The sequence below is a fragment of the Frieseomelitta varia genome, unplaced genomic scaffold (genome assembly GCF_011392965.1).
Source record: "Frieseomelitta varia isolate USP_RPSP 00005682 unplaced genomic scaffold, Fvar_1.2 scaffold_285, whole genome shotgun sequence".
Lineage (NCBI taxonomy): Eukaryota > Metazoa > Arthropoda > Insecta > Hymenoptera > Apidae > Frieseomelitta > Frieseomelitta varia.
In genome coordinates this window covers 1,823,349-1,851,306 of record NW_025110018.1, presented here as the reverse complement: position 1 = coordinate 1,851,306, position 27,958 = coordinate 1,823,349, and the positions used below count along the sequence as shown (strand labels likewise).

Sequence of the window (27,958 nt, the reverse complement as noted above, 5' to 3'; positions counted from 1 at the left end):
TTAGTAAAATAACCAAATTTTCAAATGTGCAATTTCAAAGTGAGAAAAGTGGAAATTCATTTCACTCACCGTGGCGCCCATGTTTAAACGAGAAAACGAGTTTACTCCAGTAACCGTCGTTTGCGTAAAGATGTTGGAGGTTTTTATCTTTGTAGTTTGCGTGCTGCACGGTACACCGGTTTGCTTGACGTTCACATTCACGCACACGTTTTTGAATAATATCAACATTCTGTCCATCGGCGCCACTTCGTAATCGTTTTCGTTATCCACGAACTCCAACCTAACAACCGCCTCGTCGTTATTCAATAAAATCGGATATTTGATTTTTATTTCTCGCTCGGTCGATAATTTGAACACGTACTCTTCGTATACCACGCCGTTTGAATGGGTCTCAATGCACAACAGTTTCCCGCATTTATCGATTATCGTACGTTCGATATCGAACTGCTCGCTTCGATTCTCGCTCTTGTACCCAACGGTCATTGTACGCGTTTCAATTGCACCGCGTCCGTTGCGTTTCTTCGCGTCGTAATCGTTATTATTCTCGCGAATTGACGGGTTTATAGGATTTTCCGTTGCATTTACGTCCGACAATCGCTCGTCCGACAAGTGTCCATTAATATTTCGAGGATTTATCTCATTTTCGAGGAGCATACGTTCGTGTTGTTTCGTAGCTTCTTTTACCGGGATTTCGTCGTGCGTTTGGCCGAGCATCTGAAACTTTGCAACGAATTTTCACGGAAATATCGTAAACGTATAACGCTAAAACGTGTACAAAACATAAGTGAGAACGAGTTAAATGGTGGTTACGAGTTTCTTGTTCGAACGAGTCACGACAGCGTGTCGCCATATACCAACGAAATTACGAAGAATTCTGAAATCCTGTGTGAGAGATTCTACGATACAGAGAAAGGTAAATGAATCTGACACTTGTTTATCAATTTTATCGAACTCTGTCCGGAATTCGTCAGTTCTCGTGTGTGTTTCGTTATTATATTTTTCCGAGTTGCCTATTTATGATGATGCATATTACACATAGGGTGACGTAAAATTTACGATCAGAAGGGATTTCATCTGAAAAGGAATGGGCATAATTTCTCGATACTATTATTTTACAGCTCGTATTTTTATTGCATTTGTGACATATGGAATTTTATATTTCGTTTGTTATTACTTTTCATTCGTATTTTTCGTTACTTTTCGGTCTGCATGTTCATTCTCAAAGTAGTTTTGTATTATAATACGCATGTTTTGGTGTATTATTAATTTTACTAATTTTAATTATTAAAAGAGAGAGAGAGAGAGAAAGAGAGAGGAAGCAATACCGCTGGATTTTAACTTTTATCTCGACACACATTTTTCCAACCATAATTATAAGTAGTCTAATTAAACGTTCTGCCTTGGTGAATTATCCTGAATATATTTTAAGCCGTCTGTACATGTTTGTAATGTTATTGTAAAATAAACATTTGCTTTCTGCATTAATGACATTTGTCTTGATGCATACGGTAAAGTGTATTAAAGCATAAAATAATGGAATTAGCCTGACAAAAGTAAAACTGCGGCATTGTTTTTAGGAGAGAAAAAGTACGCGTAGAAATACTGTTTGATAAAATTTTGAACAAATCATACGCGCACAATCGTGTAACAGGTCCTTTGTGTAATTCTAAATTGAACTTTTATGGAACATGGAATTGAATTTGTCCTATCGTGATGTTTATCGAGTAAAATATTTTACATTGTGCATCGAAACGAATGGATGAGATTTACCGTTTGTCTATTGACAAAAGGGAAGAAGAAAAGTAACTTTTTTTAGCGTACTATGACTATACTAGAAACTTCTAAAGATTTCTAGAGATACACTCTGGGACAAAGAATAGCATACTCTAAAAATTATTAAATTTCTTCTTATTAAACAAATGATGCAAAATCTTTCTTATGTTCATTCTTCGTAGTGCTTTTATCAACACGTATAAGCCCACTACATAAACTAAACTTTTTGCAATATATTTTGTGTTAAAAAAAAAAGAAATAGAACCATAGTAATAGTATTTAATACATATTGTAAAAAACAATGGATAGAAACAAGAAAAAGAAAGAGTTTGATAATTGCTTAATACTTAGTATGATCTTTGAATTTAATAATGGCATTCTTTGAGGCAAAGACTTATATAATTTTATAATGATTGTTATAATGGTTGTTTTGGCTTGGTTCTTCTCCTTCTTCTATAATACACTTTCCAAATTCATTGATATTTGTGAATTCTGTGCAAGTTCCCCCAACAATATTTTACAATATTTACAAAGTCCGGAGACTTGGCTAGCTATTCTAAAACGAATTTTTTTGTTTGCAAAGTGTTGTTTTACTGCTTTCGGACGTTGCAATGTTGAAAAATGTACTCATTTCCGGAAATTTGTATCGGATATACACTAATTTGTTCGTCAATCGTTTCGAGATATAATATAATTCTTACTATTGAATTTTCCTGTAATAAATTTCATTTCTAACTTACCACAGTAACCAATACTCTTCAAATCATTGTATGAATTTAATGCTATACGTATCATAGCACGTTTATTCCGAGTTGTTAGCTGCGGTCGTCCACAACTTTCTCTTTCTTCGTAATTATCAGGATCTTTAGTTTTTTCATTCTCTATCACTTTGTGACTTCTGTTAACTGTTCTGGCTATTTTTGTCGCGGAACAATGTTCTTCGTTTAATTTCAATGTCGTATGTATTTTAGCTGGAATTTCTCACGCAATTCATTTTTACATATGTTAACGCGCACTTAACTGGCTGTATTTTGCATGAATGTTACGCATTCGATAGCTTCTGCACGACTGAGCTACATAAATATTCTATTTGTTCAAACTTGTCTGCCTCGCGGCTACGGGTAATATTTACATTTTCGTTTTTGTATTTCTGAGAAGTCGCGTGTCTTGGTACAGCATTCAACATACTACACGTACATCGATGCTCAAAGACACTGGTGTGATAATCTACGCATTCTCTCTACTTTACGATAACGTAACATAAGATAATATAGAGTATGCTATCTTTTTATCCCAGGATGTAGTAGTAGAGGGAGATATTGCGTATACGAAAAATAAGCAATTTTTTTTTGCATTGATCAATATTCCCATTACAAAGAAAGTTAATTGCTCAAAGCTTTTAGCTTTTAAAGGTTATAGGAGAAGAATACGATAAATTAAATTTTGTATTTTAAAATTTGACGTATTGTCAATAAATTCTTGTTAAATTTTTTTTTTGCAGTTAAGTATGTATTGATTACAATATAAAAGACAAAATAAAAATATTGTTTGTCTTGATAGTTGTAGCTTTACGGTATACAGGATTTTTACAGAATTTTTAACTCGCAGGTTGTTCTCATTCGCAGCCATGTTAAAACACTATTTTTTAGTCAAACAAAAAATAAGTCTCAAATTTAAAAACTGTAAATGTCATATTTTTCTCCTAATTTTTCTTTCTTTTTCTCTCTTTTTCTTTTTACTTTAATTACTTTAATTACAGTGACTATATCAGAATGCAGAATTCTGTAACTAAAGAGAATTAACTAAAATATTGCAATTTTCCGTGAAATGGCCGAGGGTACCTACCTTTTTTTTAAGATTCTTCACTATCTCTCTCAAAACGGAATTCTGCTCCCTTAATGAAACCAGTTGCGGTTCGTCCTTTCTGTCTTTTACGGTCCAGGCGAGATGCCTGAGATTCTTCATGCTTTCTTCGAATAAGTTCCCCCGTTCGGTCAAGTTCTTTAAAGCTGCACAGGGATACATTCGACTTATGCGATGGAATCTGAAAGTGCCGGATAATACTTACCCTCCGCCGCGAGTTGACAGACAGAGCCGACATCCACGTCGAAACGTTTTAAAGTTTCAAGTAAATTCGCCAGCTCGAAACCACGGTTTTCGTATTCACGTTCGAAAGCTTCGTACGTTTCTACACGTTCCTCTAATCGGGTCACCTATTAAAAGAAAATTCAATCTCTCGAGATAGATTGCCACCGTACGAGCGGATATCGATTTTAACGTTTCCATTGTTCAGTTACAATTATTTCATTTTAATTGCTCCCTTTGTTGATAGGTGACTTGACGTGGCTTGACAACTTTGCAGCGAAAAAGAACTGCGCGAATAAATTGCGAAGAAAACGTTGAGCATGTAAAGTATTTGAAATATCTATCATGATACTTAAAAAAGTATCTGTGTAGGTCCTACTTTTTAAATAGTACTCGTAAATAATAATTGGCATCCAGAAATCCTCAGATTGAAACGCCAGCTTTCATCATTTTTCACGATCTTTCGTTTTGCTTTGCCGTGATACAATTCGGAAAGTCATATTTAACTGCCAACGAATTCCACAGAGAAATTGTCGTTCGAAAATGAAATATTTTGGTAATCGAACTGTGCAAAAATTCCGACAACGTGATTCCTATTAAAGGTACATTCGTACGTTGTGAATTCGTCGATAGAGCAATTAAAAATTTTGTATTATAAACGATTTTGTTTCGCGATTGATGACATTCTGAAAATAAATATTTTCAATCGGCAAGCATTCCGTGTGTTCCTTGTAATTAAATTTCGCGTGGAAATTAAAGAATGAGAAATAACTTGCGTAACCTTTAATTAACGATTTAGCAGCTCTGGTAGCAAGACCTTTTAGTTTCTAGAATTTATTAACGCGTTATCGATTCACTTTTAGAGAGGGGAGAGAGCTTAATGCTCGCGGTCGTAAACCTTTTCGTGTCAGGCTTGTTTTACGCAAGTTCGTTGTGCCCTGGAAAATTAATGCAAGCATAAGCGAACGTCGTGTAAGTTAACACAGAAAAATCAATACGCCACGCGCTTAGGAAAATCTTAGAAAATAGAATTTTTTTGAACAAATTATAGATTGTTCAAAATATCGAGTCAAATATGATAGAACTACAAATAATACTACAAATAATTACAGTTGCTATGAAACTATTTTTCTACGAATTTGACCTTATTCCGTAAGCTGCTTAGACACGGTTAATTAAAACTTTACCATGAATCGAATAAAAATTTTAGAAGCTAGTGCAACTTGCAAGAATAAGAAATACCGAAGTCTTTTAATCGAAAAAGTGATATTCGTTGCCTGGAGATTGCTGAAAAATTGACTCAGTTGTTTGTACATACTAGTCGACGAAGTTTTATTAAGAAACGTGTTGATTAGTACAGATGGTTAAGTGTAATTTTCTCCCTTTCTTCCGTCCTTCTATCTGTGTCAGTGATAAAGCTTATTGTATTTGACGTTGCTCCCTACAGAAATTACGAAGGTTCCCAAGCTGACATGCTTTCGACGGCAAAGAAAATACTCTCTGAAATTCTCCCCGAAATTCTTGCCAACGAAATTCTCTTCCCCGTAGGGAGATTCTCTTTAAGGCCGTTTGAACAATTTGCCCAATAGACTGAAAGCAACTTATTGCAATAACGTTGGTTGTACTGCGCATAAATAGACTTGAGGACAATTGAAATTTTATCACGTTGAAATAACTGACTTCGAAAATCAGATTTCTTTTGGAAATAATTTTTCTTTTGCGAAGAAAGAAGGTGGAAAAAAAAAATAAAATAAAATGAAATAAAATAAAACAAAATGTGTAAATATTTGTGTTTTTGGAATTAAATGGCAGAAGCATTCAACGTGTGACGGTAAAATTAGGATGTTAAGATGAGAATTCCAATTTAGAAGTTTAGAAGCGTATATACGACTCATTTGAAACTCGAAGTCCGCTCGGACACTGCATATTCAAGAGGCCACGAAAAGGCGACAACTTCGATTTCCCGTATCAAAAAGGCGACGTTTCAAAGGGCACACATTTTACGATGCACTGCCTGTAAAAAGGTTGGCTACAACGCCGAACTGAATGCATATCAATTAAAAAAGCACTTTGATGTCGGTTTACGGTGCATGTTGCATCGCTATTGCATCCGAAACTTTCCGAACTTCTATACAGACTGTCAAGGAAAATTCGAATATCTTTTCTCGCCCGAGGAAATAAAACTGTAACGTAGTAGAATATTGTTGTCGAGTTTCAAGAATTAGTTTACGAGTCGAGGTGAACGTCTCTCTTTGCTTGCAAACGTGTCTGTTCGTTTTACTTTTCAAAGCTGCACAGCGATCGCAAAAGAGAGTTTCAATGAATTTTCGTTTTTTAAATACCTTTTCCTTAGCCTCGTCGTAAAGCTCTACTATTTCGTGAATTCGTCTCTTTGCAGTTTCTCGGGTCGTCTTCAAAATATTCTCGCATTCTCGTTTAACTAGCGCCACCGTGCCTTCGCGTTCAATTTTGTCTCTAGAAATAAATCGATCAATCTGCATAAATTAATATCATTAATAATCAATATCATTATGATAACAATTTCAAATTTAGTTTTATTACGGCTCAGTCGGCACCAATGTGCACGTTGTTCGACATAAATCCGAGATATAATTCAATTGAAACATTACGCGAGCGAGACTACACGACGAGCAGGATCAGATTTACAGGGAAATTGATTTTTTAATGTATCCTTGAAGTTTCTACCGTCCCATCGAACCACTTCATCTTCAATTTTCTTCTTCTATCATTTCTTCGCAATTGTATATTCGAGCGTGATTGCGGTTCGATTTAATTTATAAGGGATTTCATAAAAGTTGGAAACAAATTTAAATAAAACTTTTTATCATACTGTAGTAGAGTGAATTTGTTTCGACGTTATTGTTTAAAATCATAGAAAAAAAAAAAAAAAAAAGATAAAGCTTCTTTCATTTTTCAAGCTGAAAAGGGAGCGGTTTTATTTTTTCAACGTACCGTTCTCGCTGTTCCTCGTTTCATATTTGAAAAATATGGAAGTTTCTAGACAAAAGAGGGGCAAGAAAAATTGTTGTATTGCACAAGCTGAAGATAACAATTCACAGAGCAGCACATTGTCCGTGGTAACACGACAGATATTTTAATGTCGACGAGAGGGCTCCGTTTGGAGATTGTGAAACTTTTCCCAAAGTTTCCCGTAGCTTGCTAATTTCTATTTTCAGCGACGTATCTACCACATTCACCCTTGGCACTCTTGACGAGGCACGAAAGTGTATCGTAAAGTTTGAAACGTCGCGGCGATGCTCGGTGGCCACGTATTAACTGCGCAGGGATAATTTAGGAACGAAAATTAATTCAGAAAGAACCTCTTGGCTCATTTCCCACGGCGAATCAATCTCCTCTTCCGAAACTTCTCGACAACGAAATATTTTAATGTTTCGCTCGTACGCTCATATAATTTTTCGTGATATTTTTCAAAGAGCGATCTGTTAATTCTCGTTAAGCTGATCACTCGCATGAATAATTACCCCCTCCCCCCTTTGTCATCTAATTATTTGGAGGCTGATTAAGCTGTTGTATTTTCAATTCTGTTTGACGAGGCTGATATGCTAGCTCCAACACTCACTTTCAATCGCATTACGTTTCGCTCATTTATGCGTACCTGATTAAAGGATTATTCGGCATTAGTTTATAAATTATTCATTACGTTGTGAAACACCGAGTCGCTATGCGGTAATTCTAGTTAATCGCACGCGCGAACTTGTTACGTGTGACTCGCGGGAAATTGGTATCATCGTCGAATTTCGTGTCTTTCAATCGTATTGGGAAAAACGATACGAGTTCAACGTGAATTAAGTATCTCTGCAAGTACGTAAATCGTGTCTTCAACTGTGCAATTCGATTGCGATAGTTGTCGAATAGTAGATTGCCCGCAATTGCGAACTCGTGGCGGCAAAACATCAGAATTCAAGGAATACTGCAATCTCGGTTATATCACTGAGAGTAGATTATCAACTCGTTGCTATCCCACGCCGGTATACTTCTCTTACGGAAGAACTTTAGTATGTATAATAACGTTACACGTTAAATTCCGAGGGTCGTTACTCTAGTACTAGAATCGCTACTTCATTTATTATGCCATACATTTATATAAATAGACGTAGAATGATCTAAATACATGTCTAATATTTAACTAACATGATGTTTAATTTAGAATAATCTCAATACACACCCAATATTTAACTCGTGCATTTAATTTCGAATAATTTAAATACACATCTAATATTTAATTTGCAGAATTCTAAAGTAATATTGAACATACGTGGCCATTAAAATTGTATTTGCAACGGAATGATAAATGTTATGTGTCAGTATTAAGGTTTCGTTTAATTTAGAATAATCTCAATACACACCCAATATTTAACTCGTGCATTTAATTTCGAGTAATTTAAATACACATCTAATATTTAATTTGCAGAATTCTAAAGTAATATTGAACATACGTGGCCATTAAAATTGTATTTGCAACGGAATGATAAATGTTATGTGTCAGTATTAAGGTTTCGTTTAATTTAGAATAATCTCAATACACACCCAATATTTAACTCGTGCATTTAATTTCGAATAATCTAAATACACATCTAATATTTAATTTGCAGAATTCTAAAGTAATATTGAACATACGTGGCCATTAAAATTGTATTTGCAACGGGATGATAAATGTTATGTGTCAGTATTAAGGTTTCTATTTTTTTTTTTTTATTAAAGTTTCATTTACACAGGACGTGGGCAACTGATAAACAGTAGGCTGTTTGTTGATCCGTCTTACAAGTTTCCAGTTTCCTGTCCATCAAACAAACCCACCACAGGCTTCCAACGTTGTCACAAACATGACCTACCTCCGGAGCACGATGTAAATTTCACGCAGGCAGATAGAATAGAAACATCGGGGGTAATTTCGTCGCGCTAAAATTTCTTGATTTGTAGCGATCGTGTCCGCTCTTACGGAAAAATCAAATCAATTTTCGTTGTTTTTGTTCGGTACGAGTCAGTCTCATAGGGAACTTGATTTTTTATACTGCGCGTATCTCGAACTGTATATATTCATTTAACGATTTAAATGGCAAAAGAAAAGTATGAATTTGGTCCGTTTTAATAGTAATATTGTTTTGTAAAGATTGTTGAAACAGTTAACGTTGTTTTACAGAAATAATTAAGAAAATATATGAATTGGGTTTCTTTTTAATAGATGGACATGTATGTATATCTTAATTTCATTTTAAATTGCAAATTCATTCCGTAACCTCATAGCTGATTGTTCAAGCTTGTTTTAGAAAAAGAAAACGAATGATTTTGTTAACAATTGCTTGCTTGGTGTCGATTTCGAAAATGACAAATCAAAAAGGAACATTTTAGTCATATTTCGAGGAGCAAAGCAAAGAAAAAAGAAGATGTTCAAACTCGTAAAAGAATTATCTGACGTGTATGGTGAAGAGGTCTTCGAACTAGCCAATGTCAGAATCGGTTCCCTAAATTTCACTACTGACGAGGATATCGTTCTTGGAACTTTATGTTTCGTCGAGAAAGATAAAAACGTTTGTCTAACGAAGCTTTTGTTCCTCGTGAAAAATTCGCCTTTCATTCGTATACAGAGAAACGCAGTTGCTTTTCGGTCTATCTGATGCACGAAAATAGCAAAATTAAATCTCCAAAATTCACGCTGGAAAAATAATATTGCTCCTGTGGCACGTACACACGTGCACACATAAAAGTCATAATTTTCTAAACGTTCACGGTTCTTTGAAGCTGTTCATCAAACAGGAATGCAATCAGAGGAAGCTTGAAACAGCGTCAATATCGACGGCAGATAAACTCGTTTTCACTTGGCGAAAAGCCTTAACTTTCGGCGCCATAAATCTTCCTCTTTTTTTTTTTTTAGTCGCCATGGTGAAATAATTTTCCCCGGGAGCCGTTATAAAAGTTCGGGATCAGGGATCTTAAAATGGAAATGAGATTTACCCCGCGATGATTTTATCGTGCTTCACCGCCGATGACACACTCTGCTCCGTGTGATTATGATCGAAAAAGAATCCTCGCGCCCGCTGAGACGGGAATAAACGTTCCATAAGACTTCAATTACTTCGAATTGAATGGATCCAATCTGGAGCGGTTCGATCGTTTTTCGAGAGTGGAATGGGCTCGGTTGCTTTAGTTATTTTTAGCTCTCTGTCGCTTTGTTTCACCAAGTAAACAATTCGATTTTGCAAGTAATTTGTAGATCAACATCACGGCTACGATTCATTAGTGCGATTGTAGTTGCTGTGAGCAAGGTGGCTCGTGTATTGTGTGTCTATCTATAATCATGCGAGTGTGACTGTGACTGTGACTGTGACCGGGATTATGATTGTGGTCTGAATCTATACCTGTGACTGTGTGAAAATGTTCTGGCAGTGTACTTGTACGTGTACGTGTATGAATGTCTCTCTCTCTCTCTCTCTCTCTCTCTCTTCTCCTCTTTCTATTTTTATCTCTGTTTTTTATCTCTTTCTCTTTCTCATACTTATGTTGGATTCAATGAACAGTATGCAGAAGGAACCCAGCTTGAAAGTGAGTCATATAATGAATTATTCAGTCGTACTTCGTATTATAATATTTCGGTTACTCCATGATTTTTGCATTTTCGCCTTGTATTGGGAAGAATTTTATTTTTAAGAAATAATGATGATCGATTTGGAATGATCGAAATTTCGATCGAGATGCCACGTTATTTAGAAAATATGGTTTTTCATTTTTCACGATTCTTCTAAATTTGTTTAGTTCGTGTTCACGTTTATGTTTTCTTTTCTCTCTTTTTTTTTTTTTTATAGCAAAAGGCATTTACAATTTCTTTGGCCGTAACACGTCGGACAGAAGTATATTTGGAATCGTAGTTACTTCATGCGTTCGTATTAATAATTCTGACAAGTTTGTTTTGTTTCAATCATTTTCTCGATCTCGATTCTCGATAAAGAGCGGAAACACGCTCCTATGAAAACTCTTCTACAGACAGTGTAGGCTCGTGTATTCGTACAATTTTATCTGATTTTCTGCTTTAATGATCTGTTTGTTTAATGTCACGAGGGGACAACACTCAATGAAATTGTTGCATCAGTCGAGCTCTGTTGTTGATCAAACGACATTGCGAATATATAAAATTACTTTGTAATTCCATATTTATCGCGAACGTTTCGAAATGATAAAAGCGTCCTTTAAACTCTCGCTTGTTGCGCGCGTTTTCCAATTGATGACACTGGAAATAAAAATGTAAAAATCAACTCAACTGATAAAGTCATATCAAGTTAAATATTACTGTTAAAAAAAAAAAAAAAACGTTGAACACGTTACAGTCCGTGGCAGTACCTGCATCATAATAACTGCATTCATTTTTTAATCAACAGCGATAATCGAGAAAGATTTGAAATATCATATCGCAGCGTGAAATTTCACAATTTCATTAATTCAAATATCGAAAAATATAGAAGCGTAGAAAGAAAGACATTTATTAATACGAAGCCTTTCATTATTATTCATTACTTAAAAATTCAGGCAGTAGGATTTGAATAATTAAAAATACGTGAAATATACTTCTCTTTTTTTTTTTTTGCGGGGCAGTAAAATAACGAAAATCCTGATTTTCAACGTGCACGGAAATCTCGATGGTATTATCACGGTGAACGTTATCGTAGAAAAAGCAAATAATTTACCAGTGGTTGGTGACGATCTACGAACAAAGCTGTGTCGTTCGTCTTTGAATCAAGTAAATGTCCGGTTCTGGTTACAGTGGATTTATCGTTACATGAACCACAAACCTGATATTGCATCGGGGAACTCCGCATCGTGAAGATTCGATATAAGTCAAGATGTTTGCATGTTCTTCCTCTCTCCCGCATCTTTACTGACGCTCGTTTAATGGGGATTATTTGCAACACGTGAAATACGTAAAACTTTGTTCGTCGGTCAAATTTTAACAAACGAAACGTTTTTTGGTGCGCGTTGTAAATTACAGTAAGTGAGGTATCGAAATTTTAACGCAGAACGTAATGTATAATCGCGAGGCATGAAATACGACTAGATCGTGGATTCATCGTAATAATTAATTCTTTGCGTATTTCATTTCGGATTTATTTGTACAATTTGTCACGTGATTTTTTAATTTGATATTCGATATTTGGAATTTTCTCGCCGATGGATTTTTATCTTCTGATAGACTGAATGTTCACGTCTTCTTACATTTTCCATTTTTCGGGATTGTGTCTTGTATCGGCGAGACATAATTTTGTCACCTTTTTAGATTTTGTTTCGTGATTATGTACCTTTGCATTTCTTCCATGGTTTTTATGATGTTCTTCCGATAATATCGGAGGTGGCTCGCAACGACATTTTTCTGTTTTCTTAATTTCAGAATTATTTTGCACGGACCGATAACTTTCTGACATCCTTTCTTCGTTTGATAAGTATTATTCTTACGAGCTCTAAAACACTGTCAATTATGCAGAAATTATATACAGCAGCGACGTTTTGAAGAAATGTTAATTATACGAATTTAATTTACTAATATAACACAAATATTAATATCATTAACAAAATTAATGGTTAAATTTAAGAGAATCTTCAGAAGGAAAAGATTCAGCTTTTAAGAAATATTTTAGATAAATAACGTACGAAATAATTGTATGGTTTAACGCATTGCTGGAAAAAGAAATATCTGAAATCTTTGCAGATTTATCAAGTATAGTATACAAAATTTCATTTGTACTTCTTCCTTGAAATCTCAATATTCTTTCTTAAAATTTCTCAAAATCTTCGCTGAACAGTGTGATTTGACGCCTTGTTGGAGACAGGAATATCTGAAATCTTTGCACATTTGTCAAATATGTTTCGTCATACTTATTTATTCTATCATACCTCTCTCGCGAAATGTTACTTAATTTTATTCGAACGCGTTTTTTCCTGCGGATCGATGAAACCGTGCGCTCTCCCCTCCACGAGAAATACATACGTTTCTCTTTTCGCATTTCGGTTGTTCCAATTTGTGCATGGCGGAATATCCTATACTGACGTTTATCAGTGCGTAAACTGTAACTTTTCGGGCATTTCGGTAGGGAGAAAAGCATCTAAAAACAAATACGATTCCCTGGTTTCGTTTCTATGATTTTATCGAACGAAATTTCGACAGCTTTTATTTTATAGTAATGTTGGAAATGGTAATGGTAATGGTAATTTCCTCTGTTTCGCCGAATTGACTGAATCGGACATCAATAATCGCGTTCCTGTTACTCGAGGTAACTTTTAGTCGAGATCAATATCGATTCTACGATTAGACATTACGCGACTGAAAAATTTGGCGTGTACAAAATTAGCGTCTATTAGTTTGCAATGCTATGTAAATCTCCGCATCGATTTCTAACTTCTTCGAGTCAAATACAATTAATTAGAATTACCTGATGATGACTAAAAGAAATTCTATAATATTATAAAATGACATATATATTATTATTATATTATTATATAAAAATAACATATAATTCTATAAAATTATAAAATTCTACAGATAATACAAAATTTTATCAGAGAAGTTCTATAAAGTTATAAAATTCTATAATATAAAATTTTATCAGAGAAATTCTATAAAGTTATAAAACTCGATAATATAAAATTTTATCAGAGAAATTAGAATGAAAAGAACGAGGAAACGTTCGTAACACAATGAAAGATATAAACTTTCTTTTTACAAAAATCGGAAAATGTAAATTCAAATCTCGGAGAATGTAACATTGTAGATCCGTAATTTTCGACCATTGTAGACCCGCAAAACTGCTCTAAAGAAATTATAAATTGATCGTTTCGACCACGTTTTGGTAGTTCTAGTGCTAACGAACGAATTCCCGCGGGGATAAACAAATTACACGTAGTGAATGGTCTTTAAGGGAAACAGAGCATGTATAAACGTAGTTTCATCCCGTCGATCTCGCAAATTTCACTCGACGCTTCTTCACCGCTGGTATGCTGCTTTCGGGCGCGATACAAATTTATCGCGAATAAATAACCGATACGAAGGTATCCCACAGAATCTTTTTGCGCGCGTGTTTTCGTACAGCGTTACGACGCGAATTGAATTAATTTATCGCGACTCGGAACAGTTGCACCATCTTCCTCGGCTGTGATACCGTATTCATACGCATGCACGTCCCATCGCGAACAGCAGCTCGAGCATCGTTTCCACACTGCGCCCGTTATGTCAACCCGCGTTTCATTTCGCTTTAAAACAACGTTCAATCTTATATCCCCTTCGCTTATTGCTTCCTAGTCAGAATGGACAACGACGACGCTCGTTTTAACTTTGTGGAACAGTTGCACAGCTGGGGAAAATAATGGGATGTCGTTCCTTTTTTTTTTCCTTTTTTTTTTTTGAAGCGCTCTCTATTCAACTGACATACGTACTATTCAGCAGTAGTATTAAGCACGATGTGTTCCTTTTCAATGCGACGAGATTTGCGACGAGGCAAATCACAGTCGATGAACTGATGATTACTATCCTCGTGATTTACTTGAAACGCTGAAATCGATTGACATCGTAATCTTGGTTTAATATTACGAATTTTTTTAAGTTAGACGAGGATGTGTTCTGATATGCTTTCTGGCGAGTTTCGCTTGGCGACTATGCATGTGATAGAAGAAAAAGTGGAGATTTCAGAAAAATTGGTCATGGAAGAAAGAGATGGGTAGTTTAGAGAGACTGGCGATGGTTTGATGGACGCTGTTGACTTATGCATGATTGAAAAAGTTTACAACGCCTTGTTCGGTGTAAGGGATTAAAACATTTTTGTCAAACCAAAAATCACCATTAAAATAAATCCGTAATTTCAAATTTAATTTAAAATTAATACAATTAGTTTTTTTCTTATATTTTGATATTTTATCGAAAAAAGAAAAAAAAAAAAAAGAATAGGAAGCAAGAAAACTTTGCCCCACCTTGTATTATGTTTTGCACACAAGATGTTCATTTGTATTTGTTTCAGAATTCTTTACGAATATTGTCCGCGATTTTTTGATTTCGCGTAACATTAATCCGAAATTTACGATTTTTATTACATCGCGAAATTGTCTATCGATCTCGATGGAACATTGCGAATAAATGTTTGATAAATTCAGATCAGCGAAAAACGAAAACACACGACACGAATATTTAATATTTATCGGCACCAACTGCCTTAATTTGCACGTTAAAAAAATGAGCTGAGTCGTATCGAACGCTGCGTCGTATTTAAAACCTCGAGATCAGCGTGAGAAATCGCGGTGAGATATCAGCTCGCGGAAAATCATCTATTATTCCAGATCCTTAAGTCCCTTACCTCGCCATTGCCGACGCACGCAGAGTATAGGAATTGCATGGTCGTAAAATTTCTCTGAAAATTTTTGGTGAAACGATGTAGTTGAAGAGACGAGCGGCGGAAAACGAGCGTAAGAGTGGCGGAAAAGAGCGGCGAGCAAGTTGCTAGGAGAAAGTTTCGGGGAGTAAAATCACCGAAGGAAAGTGGAAGATGGGCGCGGACAATGGTGGAAAAAGGAGCTGGGTTACCGGGTCGTTTTTAGAAGTTCCGCCGTCGCGAACAATTCTATAAATCTTCCGACCTTTCACCATCGAAAAATCCCCCCCCGCCTCGGACGAGTTTGCTTCTTATGCTAATAGAGGGCTGAGATAAATGAATTTGTAGCTCGCCGGATTTTAATAATCAGCCGGCTCACTGACCGAAAATGATAATCTCCGTTTTCGATTAATCGCATTTCGCTTGGAAACTCTGTCACCGCGATTGCGAGATTGAAGGGTGTCTCAGCGCTGTTAGCGTGTCGATGTTCTCTCTCGTTCGGCCTTTTACTTCCGTCGGAGAGATGTTTTAATAAAACAGTGAACGTGCGTGTCTTTAATACTTATATTTCACTAACTACAAATATTGCGCGTGTGGTACGAGTCTGAAAGATGTGTACTGCTTCTCTTCTCATGTAAGACTGACTGGCTAAGATTGCCGCGAGACTGAAACCTTCTACAAGACTTTTTGGATAGGCTTGGCTTTGTTTTTACCCATACCGTTACCTTCCACATCCTGTCTCTCCCTCTATGACAAAGTGCCATTAGATGGGAGAAGGAACAGGACATCTGGATGTTCCTGGCAGGGTCGATTTTTCCTGAGAATTGATCTGACTGCTCGTCTCGGGGTGTTTTGTTCTGCACCAGAACAAGGGGTGATTATTAAAATTAGCAATCTAGTATCGTCAGGCGATTTTTTTCACGACAGTTTCACGTTCTTATTACGAATAAAATGTCAAGATCGTTCTTCCTTTTTTTCCTTTTCTTTTTTTTTTTTTACAAAAAAAAAAAAAAAAAAAAAAATGATAAACAAACGCGAGTGAATGTTCGTTTAGTCTTCACTTTGACGAATTCGCGTTCCTTCGTTTCATCAATGAAATCAAACTCGCTCGTTTAATGAAATCGAATTTGGTCAGAGTGGGGAGCATTCGAACAAGCATTCGAACGAAGTGTTTTTTGTTCTCTTTTCCTGGGCGAGGAGGTACTCGAAATCAGCGGAAATTCTTTTATCGAGAAAGTCGGGATCCACGATCTCGCAGTGTTTCTGGAAAATTTACACCTGCGGTCGGTATTAATTCCGTGACGTCGAAAGGATATCGAGTCGGGAATCAAAACGGTGACCCAGTTTCCCTCCTCCCCTCCCCCCATCTCCATTTTCGTGGTGTAAAACACGATGCAAGCGATTTATCGTTTCCAGATACGCCTCCACGTGGCCAACGTATTTTATTGTTTCACCGTGAAACGTTGTTACGTTTTCGTTACGATTCGATGAAACGCGTTCCCCACCTTCGTGCCACGAGGTACTTCCGTTCGATCGAAGACACGACACGGTCCTATAATGGCCGCGTCGAGGGATTTTACTGCAGTTTTTGTCACATGCAGTCTGCAGCGGATGCGGTTGACGTTGTTCCGCGCGAGGAATTTTGATTGTCCTCGCCAAACCGCTCCCTTAAGCGCTACATGCGTAAAATGGAATGGGAATCAGGCAGAGGGAATTTTTCTGAAAGTTCGACACGCTCGTTCGAAATTTGCATGTTCGTCGTTTGTTTTTTTCACTGGGTTACAGAGCAAGTCGAGGGATTTGCGCAATTTTTCTTCCTTTTCTTTGCCATTACTGTCGGACAAGGGCCTACCATGTGGGATAAAAGCGACTTCATCGACGTTTCTCCAGCATTTAAACGCGTAAAAACGCGTGTCTTCGAGTCGGTTAGTGTCTAACCGCATTATAGTCGTCACACTTATGATATTACACATATAATAAATGGCTCAGAAACTTGGAACATGAATATTATCTTTGGGGATATTCAATACTTTTATGTATTTATAGTTTCCTACTGATAGTGTAGTATGATACACATTTGTTATTTGATAGTGTAATATGACACAGTATGGTTACACATAATTAACAAATTGTAATGGATATCTGTGGAAATTTGAGACTACAATTGTACAGGGGTTGAAGAAATTAACAAACGATGAATCGTGCATAGCCACATTTGACGACATAATTCGATTAGAATTTTCTTTTATAGTATATGATATAATAAATCGTGATTAAAGACGAATATTAAAGTGACGAAAATTCATGAAAAAAAAAATCTTTGACGGCGAGATAAAATTTCTTTCGCAATTTTCTTCTTATTTACGTTTGTCAGCGTTGTTTGCGAAGCTTTCCAACCTTTGTACAATCAGTGTAACCCTTTCAGAAACATTTCCCTCGCCGTTTATGCTAAGGAAAATCTTCGAGGCTCTCGAGCGAATTGCGTTTCTTGTAAGTTGAAAAATTTACTGATAAACGTCACTGTAACGAAAATATATACACCCTTCGTGCAGCCGGCAAACTGCATTTGTAACGGGAGTTTCTTAAAAATCTTGAAATTCTTGCTACCCTATTCAAACGCAAATCAAACCATTGAAGTTCATGCTCTCGGGCTTAAGAGCTCCGTCCAAACGTTCCCGCTTACCCGTTACTCTTGAACTGTTTGAATTTCAATAACGTAATAATCATATCTTGTAATTTACTCTGTTCGTACGTTTAGACGAATTTTCAAGCTAGTTGAGAGTCACGGAAATGTTCAAATGAATTTCGATCTCGAATGAGGGGGAAATTAAATTTCGCAAGACGTCAGAAACAGAGTCGAAGAGAGTGTTCGATGCTTGAGTAATAGATTATAAAGTGATAAGTCGTTTAGTCACACGTAACTAGATTCATGTTCGCTTTGAAATTGTATTAGCGCGTTACGTTATCAGAGGTCACGCGGCGTGCTCGAAACGTCACGTCGCAGTGATCAACGTTGATACCCAAATTCAAAGCATTCACATTGGTGTGTTTCAGCGTGTGCAAGCACGGCTACTTACTGTCTCGTCTTTCTCTTGTTAGTTCTATTACGTAACTTTCTATTCCATTACACAACTTTAATTGTGTATATTATTATTATTCTCTACTGAATTGTACTTATTTTCAACTGAATAAGTATCACCGACGAATGTAGTAATTTATATCTTGGATTATTAAAATTTGAGATATTCGATTGACAATCGTTCATTCTATTCTATTCCATCATGTAACCTTGACTCTCAAATACTATCATAGTATCAGAGGCTAGAATTACAGTAAATTGTTGTTTAGATCAGAGCAGGAGTGGAATATACATTATTGGAATTTTTAATTTTTAATTTGATCAATATTTTAAATTTTAATAAAAAGAGACAGCTAACTGACGGCCCAAGGACTCTTGCCCCTACTTTCCTGATCGTGTTACCCCTTCCATTATGAATATCGATGCAGTAGAGGGGGTAGCGGGCCGCCAGTTAGCATTAGATTATTAAAATTTGAGATATTTGATTTACATTTTACAATACATTTAAATTTGATAAAAATTGATTAAATTAAAAATTCTAAAATTAAGTGATATAATTTCCAATAATGTATATTCCACCCCTTTTACATTCGTCACTAACCGATAATTAACTAACGAATGTACATTTTATAACCACTCGTTTCTCTTCGCCCGTACTTGTACTCAATGGATACGCGTACTGTTTGACCTGGTTTCCAATTGTAAAAATCCGCAATGTACGTTAGATCACCACCGCGTTCGATCGGCCGCGTAAACCTTCAGGCTGACCGATAATTGACAACAATTTACAGCGAGAACGCGCGTCGAATGATACTGTGTTTCGTTGCAGATTCGAGCCGTAAATCGATCAGGAGAAGCACGCGGTTTGTCGATGGTGTCTACTATCCTTTCACGGTTTACCCCGTGGCAAACAACGCCATAAATTCAAGACACGTGAACGTGAATCGTCGACATGCAAATTGCGTTTCGTCCAAGAAGAGAAAGAGAGAGAGAGAGAGAGAGAGAGAGAGAGAGAAAGAGGGACTCTTGCGCTGCCGCGGCACAAGATTTGGAATCCTCGAGGCAAGCACGCTCGTTAATTGAGAACTCTCGAACGGGCTGGCCGATTTTTGAATGAAAGAGCCAGCTCAAATGCTGGCGAGCCAAGTTGTTGTTAATTACACGCGTTTATAATTAAGCGTTTCACGGGGGTAATTTGGAGTGATTTTCGAAGAGAGGGCGATCGTCGAGAGACACCAGCCTGAAGAGATGACACTTTCATAATTAGGAGAAGCGATTCTGGCTAAACGAACGATTGGATGGCGGAGGCAGAAGAGAAGAAGTAAACAAGGTGGAATTAATTAAAAGGAGAAGATTCTGGTCGATTGGACGGAACATCAGTGAGTACCTACCTTACTAGTTGAATTTCATGAGACTGAATTTGTTTTTTTTTTTTTTTTTTTTACATTGCTGGTCTAATCTAGTATGAATTGTTCAATCTGCGTTTGCGTACGAATGTCTACTTTAAAATTGTGCGTCTACACAGATGGTCCAAAAATTGGGATCATTTTCCTCTACGTTGAATCTCTCGTTAAATTTCTTGGTAATTCTGACTAATTAATTAATTATCGGTAGTTATCGGTTAATTAGTATTGGTAATAATATTTTCTATGCCTCGATAGATTTTCGATTCTGTGACTATAGAATTTCCAATTAGTTCTGTGAAATGAAAGTGAACTTTAAATTTTTGACCAGTAATGTAACGTAGCATGTTCTCTTTAGTTTGAAAGACTGAAAAAGTTTATTAATTTCATAGAATTTCACTGACATATGCAGTATATAAAGTATAGTATAATGTATAGTAAATATATATATATATATATATAAAGTATATATGTTTAATTATAAAATATAAATACTGTCGCCGAAAGGATTAGTTAATAGTTGATCAATAAGCAGTTGATCGTATTGTCGAAAATCCAATTATGGAGTAAATTTAGAAAATACACCAACTTCGTCAACTCTGTACATTGAATTTCCCCGAGGAATTAGTTGGAATTAGTTGCATAATAATCTGCCAACTATCGGATCAAACTATCGGTCATGTAAATAAGCTATTAAATCACTGCTAATAGTTGATTCATAGTTCGTGAACACGTAACTCGCCGGTATATTAAAGATTCATGTAAATTTACTTTTTACGCGATCGACTTGATTAATATTCATCTCGGTCACCTCGAATGAATAAAACATTATCGTCAGTATCGAACAATAAATCGGTCAGCTTAAATTCAGATCTCTGTCAAATCTACGTTTAGATATACAAAAAGTGTGTGCACAAAACGTTGTAAAATTTCATACCGCCAATATTGGGATTTTGTGCTCGAATAGCGTTTTGAGGCCCGATTAAAATGAACTGAAATATCTTTCAAAACTGAAGGATAGAAGAATGCTTGCACTTATGAATGTTTCAAAGATCTTTGAATTTTAATTTTTAGTAAAATGTTTCTTTAGTTGTTTGAAATTGTTGATAAAATATATTCTCAAAGTTCTTGGCTGTGCAATTCTTAATACTAATTGTGTTACAAATTAATGTAACACAACCTCGTTGAAATAAGTTTAAGAATCAGTCTGAGAGTTATCTCGAGTCTATTTTTAAGTTCAAGTATAGAAGAGATGTTTGTTAATACTGTGCAAGATGATGATTGGATCATCACGAAGAGTCACGGTTTGACCAAAGAGAGCAAATTCATTTTTTGCAAAAGGAGAAAGATTTCTAGCAAAAGCCGAGATACTGCTCAATAACTATAAATCAATAGCAAGCGAGGTTTCAACTTTCTTCTTTCTTGTTGGTATAATTTTGAGCTTTAGTCATCAGTGATAAAGCGATAATTTCTTCATTGTTTTAGTAAATTTTATGATTTACATACGTGTATGGCCAACAAAATTTACCAATATTCAAAACATCTTAGTTCAGTACCAAATTTTACAAGGTCCATACATACTTTTGTTAATAGATCTCGCGTCATTTTCAAATTAGAAATTTTCCTCCTTTACGCAACATTCGTCTCTTCATCTGGTCACGTCTTTTTCTCAAATTTTTCAATAGCAAGCGAGGTTTCAACTTTCTTCTTTCTTGTTGGTATAATTTTGAGCTTTAGTCATCAGTGATAAAGCGATAATTTCTTCATTGTTTTAGTAAATTTTATGATTTACATACGTGTATGGCCAACAAAATTTACCAATTACCATATTCAAAACATCTTAGTTTAGTACCAAATTTTACAAGGTCCATACATACTTTTGTTAATAGATCTCGCGTCATTTTCAAATTAGAAATTTTCCTCCTTTACGCAACATTCTTCTCTTCATCTGGTCACGTCTTTTTCTCAAATTTTTCAAGTACCCCCTACTGTCTGTTTCTTTCTTATTTTTATTACACTCGTATACATAGGTATATATTTACTTAAATGTGTAATTAAACGCCGAGTTCAAGCCCATACGTTGATGAATAAACGAATAGAAGAGATAAATGAATAATAATCGTTTGAGCTTCGACGCGAGAGCAGGAGGGAGATGGGGGAGACAAACGAAAAAGTATTAAACATCAGCCGATGCATTTTTCACATGAGCATACACCGTATCTCGGGCTTCATTCATCAATCCGCAATTGGATTTCTCCATGAATTCTCTATCGACCGTATTCTGCGTCTATTTGCCGAGTTTTCCCTTCCAAACGCGACTTTTTCTTTTCCCCTCGTCGGTAGAAAATGTTCGCCCGCTAATCGAGATTAACGAGAAACCAGATCACCGATTGGACGTGTGCACGTATGCATCGAACGTTAATTAATCTTGTCCAGCTGTTCCTTTCGAATTTCTTGTTTCTTACGCGCTAGGCGTTCGTGGAATTGCGACGTCGACTCGAGATAGATTCGACGATAGTCGTCGCTGCATCGTTGCACGGTGACTGCACTGCGTTCGATAAAATTTTGGTGAAACGAGAAGCGCGAGAGTTTCAATCCTTTTTAAACTCCAATTTAAGAACTGACTCGTTGGAAAGTTGGAAGATCGTTCAGCTTCTGTAACTGGTTAATGCTTCATTCGAGAACTGGAAAATCTCTGAAATTCTTCGACTACTTAATTTATCTCACGGTTGGGAAATCATTTCTAAATGACGAGTTCATTTGTCGTTGCCATTTGTCATCTGTCATTCCCATTTGTCATTTGTCATTTAAAGATCAGGTAACGATAATTGTTGATTTATGACAATATCATAAATTTGATCATTGTTAATTATCAATTTAAGAACTGACTCGTCGTCGGAAAATTAAAAGATCTTTAAGCTTCCGTAACTAGTTAATTTTTCATTCGAGAATTGGAAATTCTTTAAAATTCTACGACTATAGAATATATATAATTTATCTTGTTGATTTTTGAACGATTTTCACTTATTATTCGCAGAGCTAGAAACGCAAGCGCAATTTTATTAGCGATGCACCCGTGTTCTATTTGCGAGCAGGGATAGTCAAAAAATCAGTTTCACTCGCTTATAATTTTTCGTGTATTAAAGATGACACTTGGTACTATACGAACAATGCTTAATACTTTTATCTTGAAATTACGCTTGAAAAATAGCTTGTACGTTGTATCATAAATAAACAATTAATTCAAAACGACAAGTAACTCATTATTATTATTATTTTTTCGCTGCAATTCTGCTCAATTTTTAAAACTTCTTCGGTATATTGAGAAAGAGAATCAAGGATCATCCGAGCCGAATATACAGAAGGAATTTAGCTCTTTATGATTGACTAGTTTCGACGAAGCGCTCCGTTATCTTTCTAGCACGGCAAGAGACAGCAGCACGAAAGAATTATTCGAGCTTAAAAGTGATTGTGTGCAACGTACCTTTTAACAAGTTCTCTTTGCTGTAGGAAAGCGTTGTTCCAATGATCCCTCTCAGTTATTGCATTCATTAGTATCGAGTTCAATTTCGTTCTCGCTCGCGCAGCCTTGGCGTTAAGCTCCCGAAGCTCTGAAATAAAATCAGCTTCACGTTAGTTTCTTTTCCGCGGGATCGTGTTTATTGTTGTTCAACTTGCCATAGATTTCTCCATCTCGACTCGTCGTGATCGAAAACAAACATTTATATTGAAAATACCTTTTCTCTTTTTTGTATAAAATGTTTAGAGAATCGAGAAGCAATTTGAGGAAAAAATTTGTCGAGGCGTTCAAAGTATTTGTAATGGAACGTTAAGAATTTAAATAGAATTTCAAGTGTTCGAATTGAATTTCTTGAAGTTAAGTTGGTGTGCGTCTGTGAATTTTTATGTAATTTTGTTTTGAACATAAGCGAAGAAGGAGAAACTTCTGTTGTATCTACTGTACAGTGACGATTGGAAAAAAAATGTTTTAAATTAACATTTATCTACGCAAGGAATAGTAAACTTTCTTACTTTTATCGGATTTATTAGAAAGAGACGTACTACTTCGAGATATATATGTTATATCGTTTTTTGTTAAATAAAATTGCATTTTACAAAATTGTGAATCATCTTTTAATCGTCTTCTCAACTTTCTCTTGTCCACCATTGTACATTGTAATAAATACTCTTTGGACAGTTTACATATTTTTGCGTATTATACGCGCAATCCATGCATCCTCGATGCGTTCCGATTTTTCCCATAGAAATTTCGCATAAAAATTCGCAGTCTAGTCACGAGGAAAATCAATTCGCAGCGGGAACGGCTGGTATAATCAGCGTAAACACTCTCAACGACGGGAGAATTCTCTCCCCGGCTGGCGGAGGGAAGTGGAGTTTCAGTGATGAACCATAACGGCGTGGGAGTGGTTAAGCATGTTAAAACCATCACGTTGAACGATGGTAATAAGACGAGAGCAAGCGATTTCATCTGAATTTCATAAATTTCTTGACTGTGGAATCGCACAATCGCCGAAGCCTGGTCGATGTTGGAAGTAACTCGATCGAGCTAATTCGAGACTACTCGACGTAACCAACTGCCTATTTAGCGTTAACAAGTCGAGCAGAACTTCTGATAGGTCCCTTGTGCTCGTGTAATGTGACTTGATGAGAATTCCCCGGAGCTGTTTATTATTTACCCTATGCTAACAACGTGGAAACGTAGTAATAGGCCCGGAGAAATATTTCGCCTCGGTTAGAAATCCTGCAGCTTTTCTCGTGTCATAACGTCGTAAACGAGCACCGCGGGATCAAATTTTGTCCCACTTGTTATTCCAACGTTCCATTACCGGCGTGTTTGCGCGAGGAATCTTTTGATCTTTCGATTCGTAAGTATTTTATCCAACGTTACTTCCAAGTAGATTCGAGTATCATCGGATAGAAATGAAATTGAACAACTCGGAAATAACTTGAGAGAAATGTTTCGACCATCTCTTATAGAATACACCAGTTTCAAATTCAATTCACGTGTTAAGTTGTTTGTTAGTTGTATGATGCTTGTAGCTTGCGTCAGACTTCTCTTGCGTTCGCTTGTAGTGAGAGTTCGAAATTCTAGAGCTTCGAAAGCAGCCTGCGCGTTTTTACTTTTGAGCATGTTAGACGAGACGTAGACGTGCAACTTCGTTCGAATTTGCAAGTGTAGAGTTGATCTCATTCGTGAAAAAAATTTACTTACGAGAGGAGCAGATCGACTAGCACGAACGAACGAAAGTAACAAAATGCAATCGAAAATTTTAAGCTGGATCAAGGCTTGGATGTTCTTATTTTGGGAAGCGATTTTGAGAAAATTGACGCTGTAAAACTTGGCTGGAACATCACTCGGTGTACGTAGTTTTCTTAACTAAATTCTGCGCCAGATGTTGGGATAATCAGGCCTTTTGGTAAAAAAGTTGTTCCGCGAAAGTTGTTTCAACGTCAGAGTAGACGAAGTTACGTTCTTTAGTTTTTATTCCTCACTTGTCTCTATTAGCGAGAACAGATCCTGCAAATTAGGATGATCGAGATACACGCGACGATCGAATGTCTCCATAGTTACCTGCATCCTTTAATCCCTGCGTTACTATAATTACATCCTGTAACTAGTCACATCGCGATCGACAGTTCTAATTAGGAACGTGTCACGACTGATTGAAATTGAGTTACTCGATGTCGCTGGAATTAAGCTTCCTGATTCTATCGCCCAATCGTCGATAATATGACTGGATAATTTATTTGGAATTCTAATAGGTACTTAACCAGCTTGTCATCTATCTCTATCTTCAAACTTTTTTTTTTAACTACGGAAGAAATGTTTGTTGATCTTTCTTGGCAAATTTATGCGAGCTCTTTCTCTATCTAAACATCGTGGTGTCTGACAAATAGGCGAATTTTTATGTAAATTTTATGTAAATGAGAATCTAGACAGAGATTAGTTTCATCTGATGTAAATTTTATGTAAATGGGAATCTAGACAGAGATTAGTTTCATCACAATTTAAACAGTTAAACTGCGAGGATTTAATCTACACATAACAAAAAGGAAAAGATGTTATATCAAATTCGACCCCAATGAGACTTTGTATAGAGTCGTGGATAAATATTGTTTACACAAAATATGCAAGTAGCATTTTCCATTATAATACAGGCGTCGTTAAGTATATGTTTTTTTTTTTCACGTGCTGACAAGTTCGTATCATTAATTATAATAACACGATAAAAAAAAAAATTTTTAATTCCACCAGCAAACTTGATATTGGCAAGTAATAGAATTAATAACATTATAAAGATTGTTATCCGAGAATTTCATTGAATTTCCATAAAATTACGTTTTTAATTCTTCGTGCGAATAACACTCACATTGAATAAATCTTTTGTTTTAAAATAAAATTCTACAAATAAAAATCAAATAGTAAAGCCATTACACCAACAGTTTGCCTATACTTCTTGGCTTGAAACAGAAAATCAAAAGAAATGGAAATCCTCGTGTAAACCGTGGCTAACAACAATAGAAAAGGAAGTTTTTCTAGGATTATAAGCGATTGACAAGAATTATAAGAAATTAACAAAATTCACTCGCCAGTAAACAAAGGAGATCCCCCAACTTGTGATTTGTGCAAAGTTCAGTCGACAGTTGAATATATTATAATCCAGAAAATACAACCGTGAATAGACATCAACTGAATATCCATCCCTGAATAACTAATATGCTTTCCAAGACAGTTTAACTTTCATAATATTAATATTGTAAGATTTCCAAGTCGCTGATAATTCACACAAGCGGCTGATGTGACTTTAAATAATGAAAATAAAAGAAAAAAGAAGATAGTGAAGCAAAATGCATAGCTATCTATTATACAATATTTGTTTGTAACTCTGTAACAAAGCATTTCCTGACAAACTTTATTTAATATTTTTTTTTCTCGTGTAGATCTGACCTTTATATTTTCGCTTGTTACGTATATTTTCTGTATTCCTGTGTCTCTAAAATTTCCACGATGTATAAAATGTATAGAAATTCATGAAAGTATCAAAATGTATAAAAATTCGGTCTAAGAATAAATCAGTATTAGTTTACGAGTTTAACAATAGACAGAGGGAGAGAGAGAGAGAGAGACAGGGGGGGAAACGATAATCCTTGCGACTGCACGAGAAAAATTCTTCGAGCAAACGCAACGAAAAAAAAAAAAAGGAAAAGAAATACTTGTGTTGCAACCTACCTTCGCTTTCGAGTTGCACGCGATTAAGCTCAACTTCCAAATAGACCTGCGACTGCAAGTTGATTTCGAAAGCTCGCTCGAGCTGCTGAAACTTGGCCCCCAGTTCGCGGAGGTTTCGACGCAACTCCGTAGCTTCCGATTCTTTTCTTTGCAATTGCTCCTCGAGACACCGGCGCCGCGGGTCCATTTTTTTTCTGCAATTTCTTTAATTAATCCGAATTTAATTTTTCGATCAAACCGATCACCGATCGGTAAAAACAGATTCCTAGCCTGTTGAAACGAAGGACACGACCTGCGCCAGTTTCGAGATTATGGCTCGCTTTAGTTCTCGCCTCTTTGTTGAAGTTTGAGAGGCATCGGTAAACGCGTTTAGTTAACCTAAAAAAAAAATAACTATCCTTTAACAGAATTCCTACAAATTGGGATCTCAGGCCGGGATTCCTACACTATGTTAATTCATAAATATCTATTTATCTAAATGCTTTTATGCAGAGATGTGAATTGCAATTTTACAGGCATTTCTGTTAATTATTTAGAAATCTGCGAAACAGAGTCGAAGTGTCGATGCTTGATATGGTTTAATGTTATTAGACCTTGAATGTTTATGGAATATTGATACTTTTATAATTGTGCAAAATTTGATACTTTCATAATTAAGAAGAATCCCAAGTAGAAAATTATTTCACCGATTGTAAAGACCGTAAGGAGGATTTTACTTCTCGTATTATTTGTATTGTGCCCACTTTTTTATCTTCAAATTTTCTCTAAACGCGTAGAAATCCGCAGTCTATCTGTTATCTTTACTTACAGTTTGTAGCGTCGCAAACCTGATATTTCCCGATATTCGATCGCCAAACAGTAAATATTTGTTGCTGTTGCTCGTGAAATGTAACCATTGATTTTCCGATCGAATTGACATCATTGGTCTTAGATTCGATCATATGTGCTGGCAGCGTGGCTCGTTATTTAAGCCAAAGTTGGCCAC

General features: G+C 36.0%; 1 protein-coding gene across 1 annotated transcript; it reads right to left on the bottom strand.

Moving 5' to 3' along the window:
- LOC122529327 lies at positions 1-27,160 on the bottom strand. The gene is made up of 6 exons (XM_043655330.1): positions 26,974-27,160; positions 23,206-23,332; positions 6,201-6,333; positions 3,842-3,986; positions 3,619-3,782; positions 1-720 (listed from the first exon to the last, which is right to left on the bottom strand). Exons 1-6 carry the CDS (start codon positions 27,158-27,160, stop codon positions 1-3), a joined length of 1,476 nt encoding a protein of 491 aa, XP_043511265.1.
- Positions 27,161-27,958: the final 798 nt, after the last annotated feature.

Excerpts from the sequence above, each read along its gene's own strand:
- LOC122529327 (XM_043655330.1), bottom strand. The coding sequence starts at position 27,160 with ATGGACCCGCGGCGCCGGTGTCTCGAGGAGCAATTGCAAAGAAAAGAA. Across the intron at positions 3,783-3,841 it reads CTGTCAACTCGCGGCGGAGG|CTTTAAAGAACTTGACCGAA; the intron begins GTAAGTATTATC and ends ATCCCTGTGCAG. Across the intron at positions 721-3,618 it reads TGAAGAATCTTAAAAAAAAG|TTTCAGATGCTCGGCCAAAC; the intron begins GTAGGTACCCTC and ends TTCGTTGCAAAG.